A 17233-nucleotide genomic window follows, 5' to 3' on the forward strand; every position below is an offset into this window, starting at 1 on the left:
ACATATTCATTGATCGGTGTTGCTGAGGTTCCTGGATAAAGAGGATGCTGTTTAAATTGTTGCTATCCTTTGTAATTGATAAGCTGAACATCTCTTTGTTTTAGACATTTGAGTTGCTGGGCTCTGCAAATTCCTCTATCCCAAAGGGAGTTACTGGCATAAAACAAACAAATGGACAGACTTCACAGGCCACAGCCACTGTTCAAATTGGCGACCAGGACATGGCCTTTCAGGTAATGAATTCTCTTTCCTTGATGGTGGAATTTCCAAAAGGTACTTGTAACCTTTTCACTGGCTCCTGGTGTTTGTAGAAGGACTTATTACAGCTGGCAGTCTTCAATTCTTCGATATGTTTTGAAGTTGGATTCTGTTTAGTGTCCAGGTATTTTTATTAATAGCAATTGGATTTTAGCTTTACTGACCAGCACTGCTTTGACACCTACTTTTTGCAAAGAATATACTCATCATCATAGGCAGTCCCTCGAAACACACCAAAAAGGGATGAGTTCACAGGTGTTTCAAGGACCTAATATTCCAGATCCCGCGCTACATGTTGAAGGGTGGAAGATGCCTGTGCGTGGATTTTTTTAACATGTGGTGACCGTTGCACACCAGCCACTACACGGGCTCGACAGAGCTAGGTCTTGTTCCAAGGAGACCAGCTCTGCTGCACGGACCTAGTGTGCACACATATCGCAGTGTGGGTTGGCCCATGCTGCCCCTGGACCCTCGCCTCTTCTGGGCCCCAAACTCACGCCAAGAATATACTACAGGGAGGTCAAAATACCAGAGGACGATCTATCTTAGACCAACTAAGTATAAGTTTGATTCCTTGTAGAGGAGTTCTGTTTGAATATTTGTGCAGGTTTGTACTCGTCTAAAGGTGGGGCTTGTTAGCAGTCGGAGGTAGTGTATGACTACAGCTTTGTATCTGAGTAAATTGGGAGTTACTGATAATTGTTAATTGTCAGTTGTTGCTGTGCAAAGAGCAGACTAGTTTGACTGTGAAATTGGTCTGTCAGTTGATGAATGCAGTAATGTGGTACTGCAGTACCATCCTTTCAGTCCTCCATGGCTGGATGACTGCGTGGGTTAGTTCTCTGTTCCTGCACTCCCAGTTGGAGGTTCTGCGTACAGTGAGCGTGGGTTGGCGAATGTTCGAACGTTGACGCCGGCCTACATTCCCTTTGAGCACAGCTGCCAACTGGGAGTGCAGGGAATTTACCCTCATTTGTTGTGCAGCAGGGCTCAGTACTGGGTCCCTTGCTTTTTGTGGTATATATCAATGATTTAGACTTGAATGTAGGGGGTATGACTAAGAAGTTTGCAGATGATGCTAAAATTGGCCGTGTGGTTGATACTGAAGAAGAAAGCTGTAGACTGCAGGAAGATATCAATTAACTGGTCAGGTGGACAGAAAAGTGGCAAATGGAATTTAATCCGGAGAAGTGTGAGGTAATGCATTTGGGGAGGGCTAACAAGGCAAGGGAATACACATTATATGGTAGGACACGGAGAAGTGTAGAGGAACAAAGGGACCTTGGAGTGCAGGTCCACAGATCCCTGAAAGTAGCAGGCCAGGTAGATAAGCTGGTTAAGAAGGCATACGGAATACTTGCCTTTATTAGCTGAGGCAGGGAGGTTATGTTTGAACTGTATAAAACATTCGTTAGGCCACAGCTGGAGTACTTCATGCAGTTCTAGTCACCACATTACAGGAAAGATGTGATTGCACTAGAAAGGGTTACAGAGGAGATTTATGAGGTTGCCTGGACTGGAGAATTTTAGCTATGAGGAAAGATTGAATAGGCTGGGTTTGTTTTCTTTGGAACAGAAGAGGCTGAGGGGAGACCTTATTGAGGTGTATAAAGTTATGAGCGGCCTGGATAGAGTGGATAGGAAGGACCTATTTCCCGTAGCAGAGGGGTCAAAAACCAGGGGGCATAGATTTAAAATAATTGGTAGGAGGTTTAGAGGGGATTTGAGGGGAAATTTCTTCACCCAGAGGGTGGTGGGGGGTCTGGAACTCACTGTCTGAAAGGGTGGTAGAGGCAGAAACCCTCACCACATTTAAAAAGTACTTGGATGTGCACTTGAAGTGCCGTAACCTACAGGGCTACGGACCAAGAGCTAGAAAGTGGGATTAGGCTGGGTAGCTCTTGGTTGGCCGGCGTGGACACGATGGGCTGAAATAGCCTCCTTCCGTGCTGTAAATTTCTATGGTTCTATGGGCTTAATTTTGCCCAACCTCTTTTTTCAGCGCACTTACCTTAAGTGTGCCAACTTTGCGCGCTGGAAATGGTGTCGGAAAAAAGTTGCCCCATCCTGGCCGCTCTTCCAAGTCCCCGGAGTCCCGACCTGGCGTGCATTGTGAAGTGGTGAGGAGGAGCAACAGGCCAGTGCCGAAAACAGTGCTGGCAGCTTTGCGCATGCGCAGTGAAGTCTGCGCACATGCTCCTGCCCTCCTAGCGTATCCTATGGGCTGTGAGCAGGACCCGATGCTCACAGCCCCTATCCCCGGCCGAAGGGACGCCCCGATCTCGCCGCACCCTATCCCCAGCCGAGTTGTCTCCCGCACTGGCCGGCCGGCCCGCTGACGTCCCGAGGTAGGACTTCAGTTTTATTTGTTATTTATTGATGGTTGTGCTTGAGAGTTTTGATTGGGGGGGCGGCGGAGGAGGAGAGTTTTTTTTGTGGGGGGGGAAGAGAGAAAGTGTGTTTTGATGGGGGGGGAGGAGTGGGGGGGACTTTAAAAAAAAACTTGATTCTGGCATAAAAGTAGGACTTCTATTTTTTATTTGTTATTGATTGATTGCTTATTACTTTTTGTGCTTTGTTTAGTGCTTTGTAAGTCTTGGTGCTTTAAATGTACTAACCTGCGTCGAATTCTTCAGTGCACACAAGGTTTTTCAGAGCTGGCCACATACGCAGACCTAAGTCGATTTGGAGTAAGTTTTAACTGGCCAAAGTAATCTTAATTCAGTGAAATTTGTTTTGATACAAATAAATAAGGTGGACTTCATTATTCACATTTTCCACTCGGTCCAGTAACACAAGCCAGACCTATCATTTACATTGTCTCATCAGTTACTTGCAATCTGAGCTTGCTCCATTCTTGGCTAATATTGACAACTAATTTAGTCCGATGTAATAAATCAGTCACTGAAGGTGGAATTTAGATTCCTGTGCCAAAGCATTTTAATGTACTGAGGAGGGGCCCTCTGATTTGGATCAGGCACTGTCTATAGATCAAAAGCAATCCGTTTACCTGCATTGTTTCTTGAAATATCCTTCTATAATGAATTAAAAATACTACCTCTGCAAAAACATTCTGTTTGTAAAACTTGACCTTCTGATAGGTTTTTGTTACACTTGTGTCATTGTTTTCCCATTATAAATGATCATGTCCACATTTATAATGGGTTTTTCCTATGCAAACCTATCACTCTACACAATCTCGCAAATCGCTCTAAACCCTTTCTGAATTTTTAAAAGCCGCCGTTTTATCAATTTTTTCTCTGCAACGGAAATTTCTGTTGTCCAAAGTAAGGGTTACACGAAAAAAATCTAAATCAAAAAATTCAATATTTCATATAATGATTAAATGTATCAATTGAATTATACTGTACGCATTTTTAATATAGAATCATAGAATGCTTACAACCTGGAAGGAGGCCATTCGGCCCATCGAACTCGTGCCAGCTCTCTGCAAGAGCACCTCAGCCAGTCCCACTCCCCGCCCTTTCCCCGTAGCCCCGCAAATTTCTTTCCTTCAGATACTTATCCAATTTTTCTTTCGAAAACCATGATTGAATCTTCACCACCACCTTTTCAAGCAGTGAATTCCAGATCCTAACCACTCGCTGCGTAAAATGTTTTTTTCTTACATCGCCTTTGGTTCTTCTGCCAATCACCTTAAATCTGTGTCCTCTGGTTCCCGACCCTTCCGCCAATGGGAAAAGTTTCTCTTTATCTACTCTGTCCAGACCTCTCATGATTTTGAAGCCCTGTATCAAATTTCCTTTCTCTGCTCCGAGGAGAACACCCTCAGCTTCTCCAGTCTATCCATGTAACTGAAGTCCCTCATCTCTAGAACGATTCTTGTAAATCTTTTCTTCACTCTTTATAAGGCCTTCACATTCTTTCCAAAGTGAGGTGCCCAGAATTGGACGCAATACTCCAGTTGAGACCGAACCAGTGTTTTATACAGGTTTGTACTCTATGTCTCTATTTATGAAGCCCAGAATCCCGTATGCTTTTTAAACCACTTTCTCAACTTGCCCTGCCACCTTCAATGGTTTGTGCCCATATACCCCCAGGTCTCTCTGTTCATGTACCCACTGTAGAATTGTACCCTTTAGTTTATATTGCCTTCTCTCGTTCTTCCTACCAAAATGTATCACTTTGCACTTTTCTGTGTTAAATTTCATCTGCCACGTGTCCGCCCATCCACCAGTCTGTCTATGTCTTCTTGAAGTAATTCACTATCCTCCTCACTGTTCACTAAACTTCCAAGTTTTGTGTCATCTGCACATTTTGAAATTGTGTCCACCCATCCACCAGTCTGTCTATGTTCTTTTTGAAGTTTATCACTATCCTCCTCACTTCCAAGTTTTGTACCATCTGCAGATTTTTAAATTGTTTCCTGTACACCCAAGCCATTAATCTATATCAAGAAAAGCAGTGGTCCCTGTACCAACTCCTGGGGAACACCACTGTATACCTTCCTCCAGTCCAAAAAACAACCCTTCACCAGTAGTATTCATTAAAGTGTTTACCTGAAGGCATCAGCCTTTTCCAAAAGCCATGGTATTATTGCCCAAAGTGGCAATTTATATTATTTATAGTATTTCTAGTATTTTTGGGGAAACATGAAAATGGGATCTGTCTTCATGTTCATAAAGTACATTTTTTGTGTTTTAACCAATTTTTGAGCTGATTGCTACTGTGTAAAGAGAGTACTGAATGCCATTACTATATGCCATGGTGATAATTCACTTTTCAGAAATTGTTTTGAAGCAAAATACCTGTGATTATCTCACCTGATTATCACTTGTGTGATGCTGACAGTTAGAAGATGTCAACATCTGATTAATAACAATTGCAAAGAAAGAGAGGTCTTTATTTAGTTTGATTTTCAAATGAAAAAATAAGTGAGTTGAACTTTGAACCTCGAATTACTGAGTTGTAACTTCTTACAGCTGAGAGAGACGCACACAGTCCGGCAGATAGATTGACTGCGTGTGAGAGAGACAGATAGACAAAGATGCATGTTTACAGAGATCCCTTTGCATGTCACAAACCACTGTTGCTGGAGATGGAATTCCTCCCCTCCCACAACCAGTACTGTTCAGCACGTGCCCTGCCCCTCCCTCATGGCTGGCAGACACCAGGATTCTTGTAAATCAAACCTTACTGTCAGCTGTGGCTCAGTGACATCTCGCCTCTGAGAAGGTTGACCAGAAGGACTGCACCAGTTCAAGAAGGCGGCTCACTGCTACCTTGTCCAGGGCAATTAGGGATGGGACAGCAATAAATGCCAGCCTTGCAACGTCCACATCCCGTGAATGAATAAATGATTTAAGAAATGACCAGGTGGTATGCAGCTATTCCTAAAAGCTTCGTTTGAAAATGCCACTTGGCAATTTCAAATTCCTTGGGCCTACTGTGGGATGTTTGCTATTGTGTTAATGCCAGCTTCCCCTCTCTGCTGTTTTAGCAGTGGTGACAATGGGGCAACGGCTCAACGAAAACAACAACGATAAGAGTTTCAATTAAAGGTACAAAGTGTTTGTACGGAAGTATCCCGTGGTGTGACTTCAGGGCTTTCGTTCCTTAGATCGTTACTTAACATAGCTCTGTACCCCGGAAATCGGCGCGGTCCCAGCCTGCAAGACCATCAGCTGGCCGGGGCCATTAGAAACATAGAAAATAGGTACAGGAGTAGGCTATTCGGCCCTTCGAGCCTGCACCGCCATTCAATAAGATCATGGCTGATCATTCCTTCAGTACCCCTTTCCTGCTTTCTCTCCATATCCCTTGATCCCCTTAATCGTAAGGGCCATATCTAACTCCCTCTTGAATATATCCAGTGAACTGGCATCAACAACTCTCTACGGCAGGGAATTCCACAGGTTAACAACTCTCTGAGTGAAGAAGTTTCTCCTCATCTCAGTCCTAAATGGCCTACCCCTTATCCTAAGACTATGTCCCCTGGTTCTGGACTTCCCCAACATCGGGAACATTCTTCCCGCATCTATCCTGTCCAGTCCCGTCAGAATCTTATATGTTTCTATGAGATCCCCTCTCATCCTTCTAAACTCCAGTGAATAAAGGCCCAGTTGATCCAGTCTCTCCTCATATGACAGCCAAGCCATCCCTGGAATCAGTCTGGTGAACCTTCGCTGCAATCCCTCAATAGCAAGACGTCCTTCCTCCAACTAGGAGACCAAAACTGAACACAATATTCCAGGTGAAGCCTCACCAAGGCCCTGTACAGCTGCATTAAGACCTCCCTGCTTCTATATTCAAATCCCTTAGCTATGAAGGCCAATGTCTTCTTCACCGCCTGCTGTACCTGCGTGCCTACTTTCAGTGACTGATGAACCATGACACCCAGGTCTCGTTGCACCTCCCCTTTTCCTAGTCTGCAGCCATTCAGATAATATTCTGCCTTCGTGTTTTTGCCCCCAAACTGGATAACCTCACATTTATCCCCATTGTACTGCATCTGCCATGTATTTGCCCACTCATCTAACCTGTCCAAGTCACCCTGAAGCCTCTTCGCATCCTCCTCACAGCTCACACTGCCACCCAATTTAGTGTCATCCGCAAACTTGGAGATATTACACTCTATTCCTTCATCTAAATCGTTAATGTACATTGTAAAGAGCTGGGGTCCCAGCACTGAGCCCTGCGGCACTCCACTAGTCACTGCCTGCCATTCTGAAAAGGACCAGTTTATCCCGACTCTCTGCTTCCTGTCTGCCAACCAGTTCCCTATCCACGTCAGTATATTACCCCCAATACCATGTGCTTTGATTTTGCACACCAATCTCTCGTGCGGGACCTTGTCAAAAGCCTTTTGAAAGTCCAAATACACCACATCCACTGGTTCTCCCTTGTCCACTCTGCTAGTTACATCCTCAAAAAATTCCAGAAGATTTGTCAAGCATGATTTCCCTTTCATAAAACCATGCTGACTTGGTCCGATCCTGTCACTGCTTTCCAAATGCGCTGCTATTTCATCCTTAATGATTGATTCCAACATTTTCCTGACTACTAATGTCAGGCTAACCGGTCTATAATTACCCGTTTTCTCTCTCCCTCCTTTTTTAAAAAGTGGTGTTACATTAGCTACCCTCCAGTCCATAGGAACTGATCCAGAGTCAATAGATTGTTGGAAAATGATCACTAATGCATCCACTATTTCTAGGGCCACTTCCTTGAGTACTCTGGGATGCAGACTATCATGACCCTGGGATTTATCGGCCTTCAATCCCATCAATTTCCCTAACACAATTTCCCGCCTAATAAGGATATCCTTTAGTTCCTCCTTCTCACCAGACCCACTGTCCCCTAGTACCTTCGGAAGGTTATTTGTATCTTCCTTCGTGATGACAGAACCGAAGTATTGGTTCAATGATCTGCCATTTCTTTGATCCCCATTATAAATTCACCTGAATCCGACTGCAAGGGACCTACGTTTGTCTTTACTAATCTTTTTCTCTTCACATTTATTTATAGAAGCTTTTGCAGTCAGTTTTTATATTCCCTGCAATCTTCCTCTCATACTCTATTTTTCCTCTCCTAATTAAACCCTTTGTCCTCCTCTGTTGAATTCTAAATTTCTCCCAGTCCTCAGGTTTGTTGCTTTTTCTAGCCAATTTGTAAGCCTCTTCCTTGGCTTTAATGCTATCCTTAATTTCCTTTGTTAGCCATGGTTGAGCCAGTTTCCCCGTTTTATTTTTACTACAGACAGGGATGTACAATTGCTGAAGTTCATTCATGTGATCTTTAAATGTTTGCCATTGCCTATCCACCGTCAACCCTTTGAGTATCCTTTGCCAGTTTATTCTAGCCAATTCACACCTCATACTGTCGAAGTTACCTTCTCTTAAGTTCAGGACTCTAGTTTCCGAATTAACTTTGTCACTCTCCATCTTAATAAGGAATATTATGGTCACTTTTCCCCAAGGGACCTCGCACAACAAGATTGCTATTAGTCCCTTCTCATTATTCATCACCCAGTATAGGATGGCCAGCTCCCTGGTTGGTTCCTCGACATATTGGTCTAGAAAACCATCCCCAATACACTCCAGGAAATCATCCTCTGCTGCATTGCTACCAGTTAGGTTAGCCCAATCAATATGTAGATTAAAGTCGCCCATGATTACTGCTGTACCTTTATTGCACACATCCCGTTTTTGTTTGATGCTGTCCCCAACCTCACTACTACTATTTGGTGGTCTATACACAACTCCCACTAGCATTTTCTGCCCTTTGGAATTCCGTAGCTCCACCTATACCGATTCCACATCATCCAGGCTTAATGTCCTTCCATTACAATTGCATTGATTTCTTCTTTAACCAGCAACACCACCCCGCCTCCTTTTCCTTTCTGTCTCTCCTTCCTAAATGTTGAATACCCCTGGATGTTGAGTTCCCAGCCTTGGTCACCCTGGAGCCATGTCTCCGTGATGCCAATTACATCGTATCCGTTAATTGCTATCTGCGCAGTTAATTCATCCATGTTATTCCGAATACTCCTCGCATTGAGGCACAGAGCCTTCAGGCTTGTTTTTTTAACACACTTTGCCCCATTAGAATTTTGCTGTAATGTGGCCCTTTTTGTTTTTTGCCTTGGGTTTCTCTGCCCTCCACTTTTACTATTCTTCTTTCTATATTTTGCTTCTGACTCCATTTTATTTCCCTCTGTCTCCCTGCATAGGTTCCCATCCCCCTGCCATATTAGTTTAACTTCTCCCAACAGCACACCAATGTCCCCCTAGGACATTGATTCCGATCCTGCCCAGGTGCAGACCATCCGGTTTGTACTGGTCCCACCTCCCCCAGAACTGGTTCCAATGTCCCAGGAATTTGAATCCCTCCCTTCTGCACCACTTCTCAAGCCACGTATTCATCTGAGCTATCCTGTGATTCCTACTCTGACTAGTACGTGGCACTGGTAGCAATCCTGAGATTACTACTTTTGAGGTCCTACTTTTAAATTTAACTCCTAGCTCCCTAAATTCGTCTCGTAGGACCACATCTCGTTTTTTACCTATGTCATTGGTACCTATATGCACCAGGACAACTGGCTGTTCACCCTCCCTTAGAGGGAGCAGCGTGCTGCTGCAGGATGGCGACGGCTGATTGCAGTGTGGGCAGGTACAGCAGGAGGTCGGGGCGAAGGAGCGGCGAGAGATTGCAGAGGGATGTGATCAGGGCCCAGGAGAGGCGAGAGTTCGGGGCCAGAAGAGGCGAGAGCCCAGGAACAGCATGGGCCAGCCCACACTGCGATATGTGTGCGCACTAGGTCCGTGCAGCAGAGCTGGTCTCCAGTCGTCTTGGTTAATCCTTGCCACTGGACCAAGACCCCTAGCTCTGTCAAGCCCGTGTGGTGGCTGGTGTGCAACGGTCACCCCACGTTAAAAAAAATCCACGCACAGGCATCTTCCACCCTTCAACATGCAGTTCGGGATCTGGAATATTAGGTCCTTCATTGAAACACCTGAGAACTCATCCCTTTTCGGCATGGAAGCAAGTCATCCTCGTTTCGAGGGACTGCCTATGTACAACCTTTACAATTGTATTAAGTTTTTGCAGTGACCCAGGTTGGTGCATTCTTTTAAAGCAACGTCCCAGGTAATAATTGTGGGTTGTGAAATCTGCTTGTTGGTCACTCTTGGTCACTCTTTGGAGTCAGATAGACCCCTACCCTTTTCTGATTGTAAATCAAAAACCTATTACTCGAAAAGCACAGGCATTATATACACATTACAGATAAATGCACCACAGAGCGGCAAGAATGATGTCACAATGACATGTAAAATCTCGGAACTGTAATATGTGGCAGAGCTTCCATTTAATAACGGCAGGAAATAGGTCCAGCTCCAAATTCATTTTCAAGAATAATTTATTTAAAGAGCTGATTACAGAAAAAGATTGAAGTAGATGTTCCCATTTTGTTGAAAGTAAAGAAGATCTGTTTTTAACCTGTGAATTGTACAGATTCCGGTTGGAACAAGACCGTTAAAGTTTCACACGGGTTCACCGAATTTCGTGAGAACGCCCAGTCATGACCGGCTCCTGGCAGAGATGATGCAGTCACACATGGTAAAGGACATGTGTCTAATTGGTGGCAAGGTAATATGAACGCAGATTATGCAGTGCATTGCAAAGCTCCCACTGGCACCAATTGTTTTATGCGATTCATTTAAAAACATCTGTCAATTCTATCCATGCAGGGCTGCGGCAAAACTGTGATTGCTCAGGAATTCGCCAACCTGCTGGGTTATAGCATTGAACCCATCACACTCTATCAGGTAATCTTGTACGCATGTTAAACTAAATGTTTGTTTTGATAATATTGGGCAACAAAAACAGGAGAGGAAAGAATAAAAGATCAAGCTTGATAAAACCAGTAAATTTGAGAGAGGCCCTTGGCCAAAATATAAGGAACATCGAACGCTTACAATTTGGGTTAAAATAGACAAATGGGAGTTAGATGAGAGACTGTTCATAGTTGTGCAGAGTTGAAACCAGAGGTGTAGAGGTGGTAAGTCCCACAGCAGTACTTTGCAGATCTCAACAAGACAACCTTGTAATGGCCTCACACAGCAACACCTGAGATGAAAGCTGCAAGAGATTTACTTCTTGATCAATAAAGAAAGACTTGCATTTATATAGCGCCGTTTGCAACCTCAGGATGTCCCAAAGTGCTTTACAACCATTGAAGTACCAATGTAGGAAACAAGGCAGCCAATTCACGCACAGCAAGGCCCCACAGACAGCAATATGATAATGAGCCGATCATCTGCTTTAGTGATTAGTTGGTCGAGGGATAAATATTGGCCAATACCCTTGCTCTTCTTCAAAATAGTGCCATGGGATCTTTTCCGTCCACCTGAGGGGCAAACAGGACCTCGGTTTAAAGTCTCATCTGAAAGATGGCACCTCTGACAGTGCAGCGCTCTCTCAGTACTGCACTGGAATGTCAGCCTGGGTTGTGTCCTCAAGTCTCTGTAGTGGGGCTTGTATCCACACCTTCTGACTCAGATGAGAGTGCTACTGAGCCACAGCTGACTCGTCGGTCACAAAAGTCAGGATCAGTGGTCGGAATAGGAAAGAAAAAGCAAATGAAGTGAATGACATTGTGCTGGGGCTTAGACTGATACAGCTAATGGAAAGGCAGTTCATCGTTACATGAGCGATTACAATAAAGGAACATTTTGTTCCCAGTATTATGAAGTTAAACAGAGGTAAGGGAAGAGGTGAGCATCCAAAAGGAGGCTGAAGGCGAGGATGAACATAAAATAGATAGCCCATCAATTCCTCCAGGTTTTCACTCAGGAAGACTGGAACAAGATGCTCTGCATATTTGGTGATAATCCAAAGTAGGTTTAATGACTTCAATATTAATGTTAGATGGAGGTGATCGCCAGGACAAAAGGGCTCAAAACAAATAAATGAGGTATTTACCCTAAGGCACCAAGAGAGTAGGGAGGAGATTTGTGAGGTGGTCAGTGTAAGATGGAGAACTCCCAACAAATTGAAAACAGGCTGTCATGGTACCAACATTCAAAAAAGGTGCTGGAACAGACCAATGTTGATGTGGGGAGAAATAATGAAATGAGTGTTGCCTGTGTGATGATGATCTAGTGACGAGCAGTCAGCAGGAAGACAGTTGGGGGAAGTCCTACCCAACCAATCTCCTTGACATTTTGAGTAACTTGCATAAGACCTTGTGCAGTGGTGTACTTGCACTCCTTAAAAAAAAATATTGAATGAGAGGCTGCTACTTGAACCTCGGTGGTGGGGATGCAATGTAAAATCTGGTTAAGAAATAAGCTGAAGGAAAGGAACCAGCAGAATTTTGTTTGCGAAGTGATTTCGTGTTATGGGAAGAGGCGTGTAACTAAGCATTGAAGCACTGACCACACTCGACCAGCTCCATTGGGCAGGCCACATTGTCCACGTGCCAGACACTTCTCCCAAAGCAAACATTCTATTCGGAACTCCTTCACAACAAGCGAGCCACAGGTCGGCAGAGGAAACGTGACACGGACACCCTTAAAGCCTCCCGGATAAAGTGCAACATCACCACTGACACCTGGGAGTCCCTGGCCAAAGACGCCCTAAGTGGAGGAAGTGCATTCGGGAGGGCGTTGAGCACCTCGAGTCTCATTGCCGAGAGCATGCAGAAAACAAGTGCAGACAGAGGAAGGAGCGTGCGGCAAACCTGTCCCACCCACCCTTTCCTTCAACCACTGTCTGTCCCACCTGTGACAGAGACTATAATTCCCGTATTGGACTGTACAGTCACCTGAGAACTCACTTTTAGAGTGGAAGCAAGTCTTCCTTGATTTCGAGGGACTGCCTATGAATGAATGAATGAATGTAACTAAGCTGTACATTCCACAAGCTGTCTGGTTTGATTACCGAGCTATGCTGAGTTAGCTGTGGTGACGTTTAAGGGTGCTACAGTTGGCCACAGTGCCCAGGGTTAAGGAAAATCAGGCAGCATTCCCATTTCTGATTGCCATTCAGTCACCCCAGCTGCAAAATGTGCGGAATGCCGGGTGAGGACAAGTTCAGGCACAGCTGCGATGCTACCTGTAGTCGAATAACTCCGTGTCTGGGCTCAGATATGCAGAAGGGCCATTTGAATGAGGTACCAATGGGCACCAGTTGTCTATGGAACTTTATTCCCACAGCCATCAATGCCCTCGGGAGAGGAAATGGGGAGACAGCAAAATATGAGGGAGCAAGGAACTAGAAAAGAGTAATTCTGATGAAACTGCACACTACAGAGCAAACATGGTTCGAGAAATTGAATCTTTAGCAATGTTTTCAGTCAACCTTTATGCCAAGGGTTATTAGCAAACCTAGCCAAACTCATTGTATTTATAGGCTTTGGAAAGATATAGCTAATTGTACATGTGAATAGCTGAACTAATAAGTTTGAAGAAAGAAAGATGACACTGTCAGGAATTACCATTTGCGTTATGAGCGGGCGAAGGTTTTACTCACTGCTATTGGCTGATTATTTAAGATTGGGTTAACAGCTGTGATGAAGTGGCAAACAGTGAATGTCACACGTGTTGAAGCTTTGTCCACTGTTGGCAGTGACCATTCCGGAGCTTTGATGTGTGAAACGTTAAAGGGAAGGAGCCTCTGAAAAAATTGCCTTTTGCTCGGAAAAAGCAGTGGCAATTTAAAAAAAATTACTGCTTCACAAAATATATAAGTTGAAGAACTATTTAATGTTGATAAGTTTCAATTGAAGGTTCATGGAAAAAGAACTAGGTTAATAACCCAAATGAGCACAACGAGCAGAAGCCAGAAAGATCTTTTCAACATGGTGGCAGGGAATGAAGGAATTTCAATCATTCTGTTAAGTTGTGTTATCTTAAGACTTCTGTTTTTAGACCTGTCTAAAGAGGAAATCAGTCAGACATGCTGACACCAGATTGATTTCTGGTCTGGGATGTTGGTTATGAATTCATTTTGAAGTTGCTATGTCATAAAATCCACAATTGTATCTATATTTGCACTGAAGGTTGTTTGTTTCCTTGGCAACAGTCTCAAATGCCATTTCTTTTCGTAGTTTGTGTTGTCACGCTGAGTAACATACTTAAGAGCACTGTCGGATCGGGAATATCATCAGCTTGGTGCTGAAATTTAGCTAAATAAGCTTAAATCCATTTTTGGATGAGATGTTAAACCGACGTCCCGGTGTCCTGGCCAATATTTATTCCTTGATCAACATTAAAACAGATTATCTGGTCATTATTACATTGAGGCTTGTGGGAGCTTGCTGTGCGTAAATTGGCTGCCGCGTTTCCCACAATACAACAGTGAATACACTTCAAAAAGTACTTAATTGGCTGTAAAGCGCTTTGAGACATCCAGTGGTCGTGAAAGGCGCTATATAAATGCAAGTCTTTTTTAAATGTACATTTGTTTATAATGTAGAAATCACATATATTGTCACAGTTCAGGGTGATCACTTTGTTGCACTAAAATCCTGAGACTGTGGAGCGAAAATGTATTTGTATATTTTTGAGCCCATGTTGCCTTGCGGCTTGCTTACATAATATCCTTGATCATAAACGCAAGCAAAACAATATTTCTCAAAGCAAATTCTATCAACACAATTCTTGATGTCCTGTACCTCTATGACTAAAGATACAGATACAGTCTCCACTGCTTTAAAAATACACGTTTAAAACGGGTCGTCGCTTATCTCAGCTTAAAAAAAGAAAACCGTTCTCCATTTGCATTAACGTCAACTTCAAAGTTACTAGTTTTAATGTTTGAAGTGCTCCGTATATTTTGGTCCGAAGGAGCGGCAGTAGAGAGATCCTCCATTGATGATGCCAAGAGTAGGGGTGATTTCCTCGAGCTTACTAAACAGGAGTAACTCTGCAAACCAAACTCGGATTAAAAGAGACAGTCCCCACTGTGTGCAGCGAATGGCAAATCCATTGGACTCCCTAATCATTTCAGCATCCATCAGATTCACAAATTGGATGCACAGTGCTGTTACCTGCTTGTCTGTAAGCTCCTTTATGTTTGTTAAACGGTGCACTGAAATTGTGCAACACATTGAACTAGCATCCCTTACCGGTGGATTAATTTTATCATTATCATTATCATAGACAGTCCCTCGGAATCGAGGAAGACTTGCTTCCACTGTTAAAGGGCTCAAAATTGGCCAGGAGTTGCTCCGTTTTTTTTGGAGCAACTTGATTTTAAAAATCCCCATTTTGCACATTCAATTTGCGCCAGTGTAAGTGAGTTAGTTACAATTTTTTTAGTTTAGTTTAGTTTTTCTCAGAAGGGGGCATTACCAGCCACCTACGCCAGTTTTGGCCATATTGGCCAGCTAATAGTTACTCCAAATCGACTTAGGCCAGCGTATGTGGCCACTTCAGAAAACCCTTGCGGAGAGTTAAGAAATCAGCGCAGGTAGGTATATCGGAGGCCAGCAGAACTTAATGACTTGACTAAAGAATGTGAATAGGATCAAACAGCTACACAGGAAATCATATGACAAACTTCGCAAAGTTAATTTACTATACAACAGAAACATTCATGGAAGCTTAAACTACAAAAATAAAAGAAGTAAAAGATAGTTGAATTAAATTGCCCTAACCTCTCAGCTAATTTAAACAACTATTTGTTTGAACTGATTATACTGGGCCAAAATTGAGCCCATATTATCTAAATAAAGTCTACTTCAATAAATAAGATATTCTCTCAGTGTTCCTCCGTCACTTATGTTCTTCTTTCACAATAGCACCAGGTAAATAGGCTTGACACTAGTCACAAGAGACAAAACATATTTACATAATTTTTTCAAAGTATCCAAATAAAAAATAGAAGTAAGTAAGTAAGTAAGTCATTGTGGGTGGAGATTAGAGATAGTAAGGGGAAAAAGTCACTGGTGGGCGTAGTTTATAGGCCCCCAAATAATAACTTCACGATGGGGCGGGCAATAATCAAGGGAATAATGGAGGCATGTGAAAAAGGAACGGCAGTAGTCATGGGGGATTTTAACCTACAGATCGATTGGTCAAATCAAATCGCACGGGGTAGCCTGGAGGAGGAATTTATAGAATGCATACGGGATTGTTTCTTAGAACAGTATGTTACAGAACCTACAAGGGAGCAAGCTATCTTAGATCTGGTCCTGTGTAATGAGACAGGAAAAATAAACGATCTCCGAGTAAAAGATCCTCTCGGAATGAGTGATCACAGTATGGTTGAATTTGTAATACAGATTGAGGGTGAGGAAGTTGTGTCAGAAACGAGCGTACTATGCTTAAACAAAGGGGACTACAGTGGGATGAGGGCAGAGTTGGCTAAAGTAGACTGGAAACACAGACTAAACGGTGGCACAATTGAGGAACAGTGGAGGACTTTTAAGGAGCTCTTTCATAGTGCGCAACAAAAATATATTCCAGTGAAAAAGAAGGGTGGTAAGAGAAGAGATAACCAGCCGTGGATAACCAAGGAAATAAAGGAGAGTATCAAATCCAAGACCAATGCGTATAAGGTGGCCAAGGTTAGTGGGAAACTAGAAGATTGGGAAAATTTTAAACGACAGCAAAGAATGACTAAAAAAGCAATAAAGAAAGGAAAGATAGATTACGAAGGTAAACTTGCGCAAAACGTAAAAACATAGTAAAAGCTTTTACAGATATATAAAACGGAAAAGAGTGACTAAAGTAAATGTTGGTCCCTTAGAAGATGAGAAGGGGGATTTAATAATGGGAAATGTGGAAATGGCGGAGACTTTAAACAATTATTTTGCTTTGGTCTTCACAGTGGAAGACACAAAAATCATGCCAAAAATTGCTGGTCATAGGAATGTGGGAAGGGAGGACCTTGAGACAATCACTATCACTGGGGGGGTAGTGCTGGACAGGCTAATGGGACTCAAGGTAGACAAGTCCCCTGGTCCTGATGAAATGCATCCCAGGGTATTAAAAGAGATGGCGGAAGTTATAGCAGATGCATTCGTTATAATCTACCAAAATTCTCTGGAATCTGGGGAGGTACCAGCGGATTGGAAAGCAGCTAATGTAACGCCTCTGTTTAAAAAAGGGGGCAGACAAAAGGCAGGTAACTATAGGCTGGTTAGTTTAACATCTGTAGTGGGGAAAATGCTTGAAGCTATCATTAAGGAAGAAATAGCGGGACATCTAGATAGGAATAGTGCAATCAAGCAGACGCAGCATGGATTCATGAAGGGGAAATCATGTTTAACTAATTTACTAGAATTCTTTGCGGATATAACGAGCATGGTGGATAGAGGTGTACCGATGGATGTGGTGTATTTAGATTTCCAAAAGGCATTCGATAATGTGCCACACAAAAGGTTACTGCAGAAGATAGAGGTACGCGGAGTCAGAGGAAATGTATTAGCATGGATAGAGAATTGGCTGGCGAACAGAAAGCAGAGAGTCGGGATAAATGGGTCCTTTTCGGGTTGGAAATCGGT

General features: G+C 43.3%; 1 protein-coding gene across 2 annotated transcripts in view; it reads left to right on the plus strand.

Annotated features, from left to right (window-relative positions):
* The window catches only part of vwa8 (von Willebrand factor A domain containing 8), a 463584-nt gene that overhangs the window by 127654 nt on the left and 318697 nt on the right, over window positions 1-17233 (plus strand). For both annotated transcript variants that reach the window (XR_011595909.1, XM_070894160.1), the window contains exons 10-12: window positions 105-233; window positions 10234-10368; window positions 10470-10547. Coding sequence is in view for 1 of the 2 variants with exons in the window: in XM_070894160.1 (XP_070750261.1) it covers window positions 105-233; window positions 10234-10368; window positions 10470-10547 (342 nt within the window). In the remaining variant the exon portion in view is untranslated. The remainder of the gene's footprint in view (window positions 1-104; window positions 234-10233; window positions 10369-10469; window positions 10548-17233) is intronic.

This window comes from Pristiophorus japonicus, chromosome 11 (assembly GCF_044704955.1).
Source record: "Pristiophorus japonicus isolate sPriJap1 chromosome 11, sPriJap1.hap1, whole genome shotgun sequence".
NCBI classification, from domain to species: domain Eukaryota; kingdom Metazoa; phylum Chordata; class Chondrichthyes; family Pristiophoridae; genus Pristiophorus; species Pristiophorus japonicus.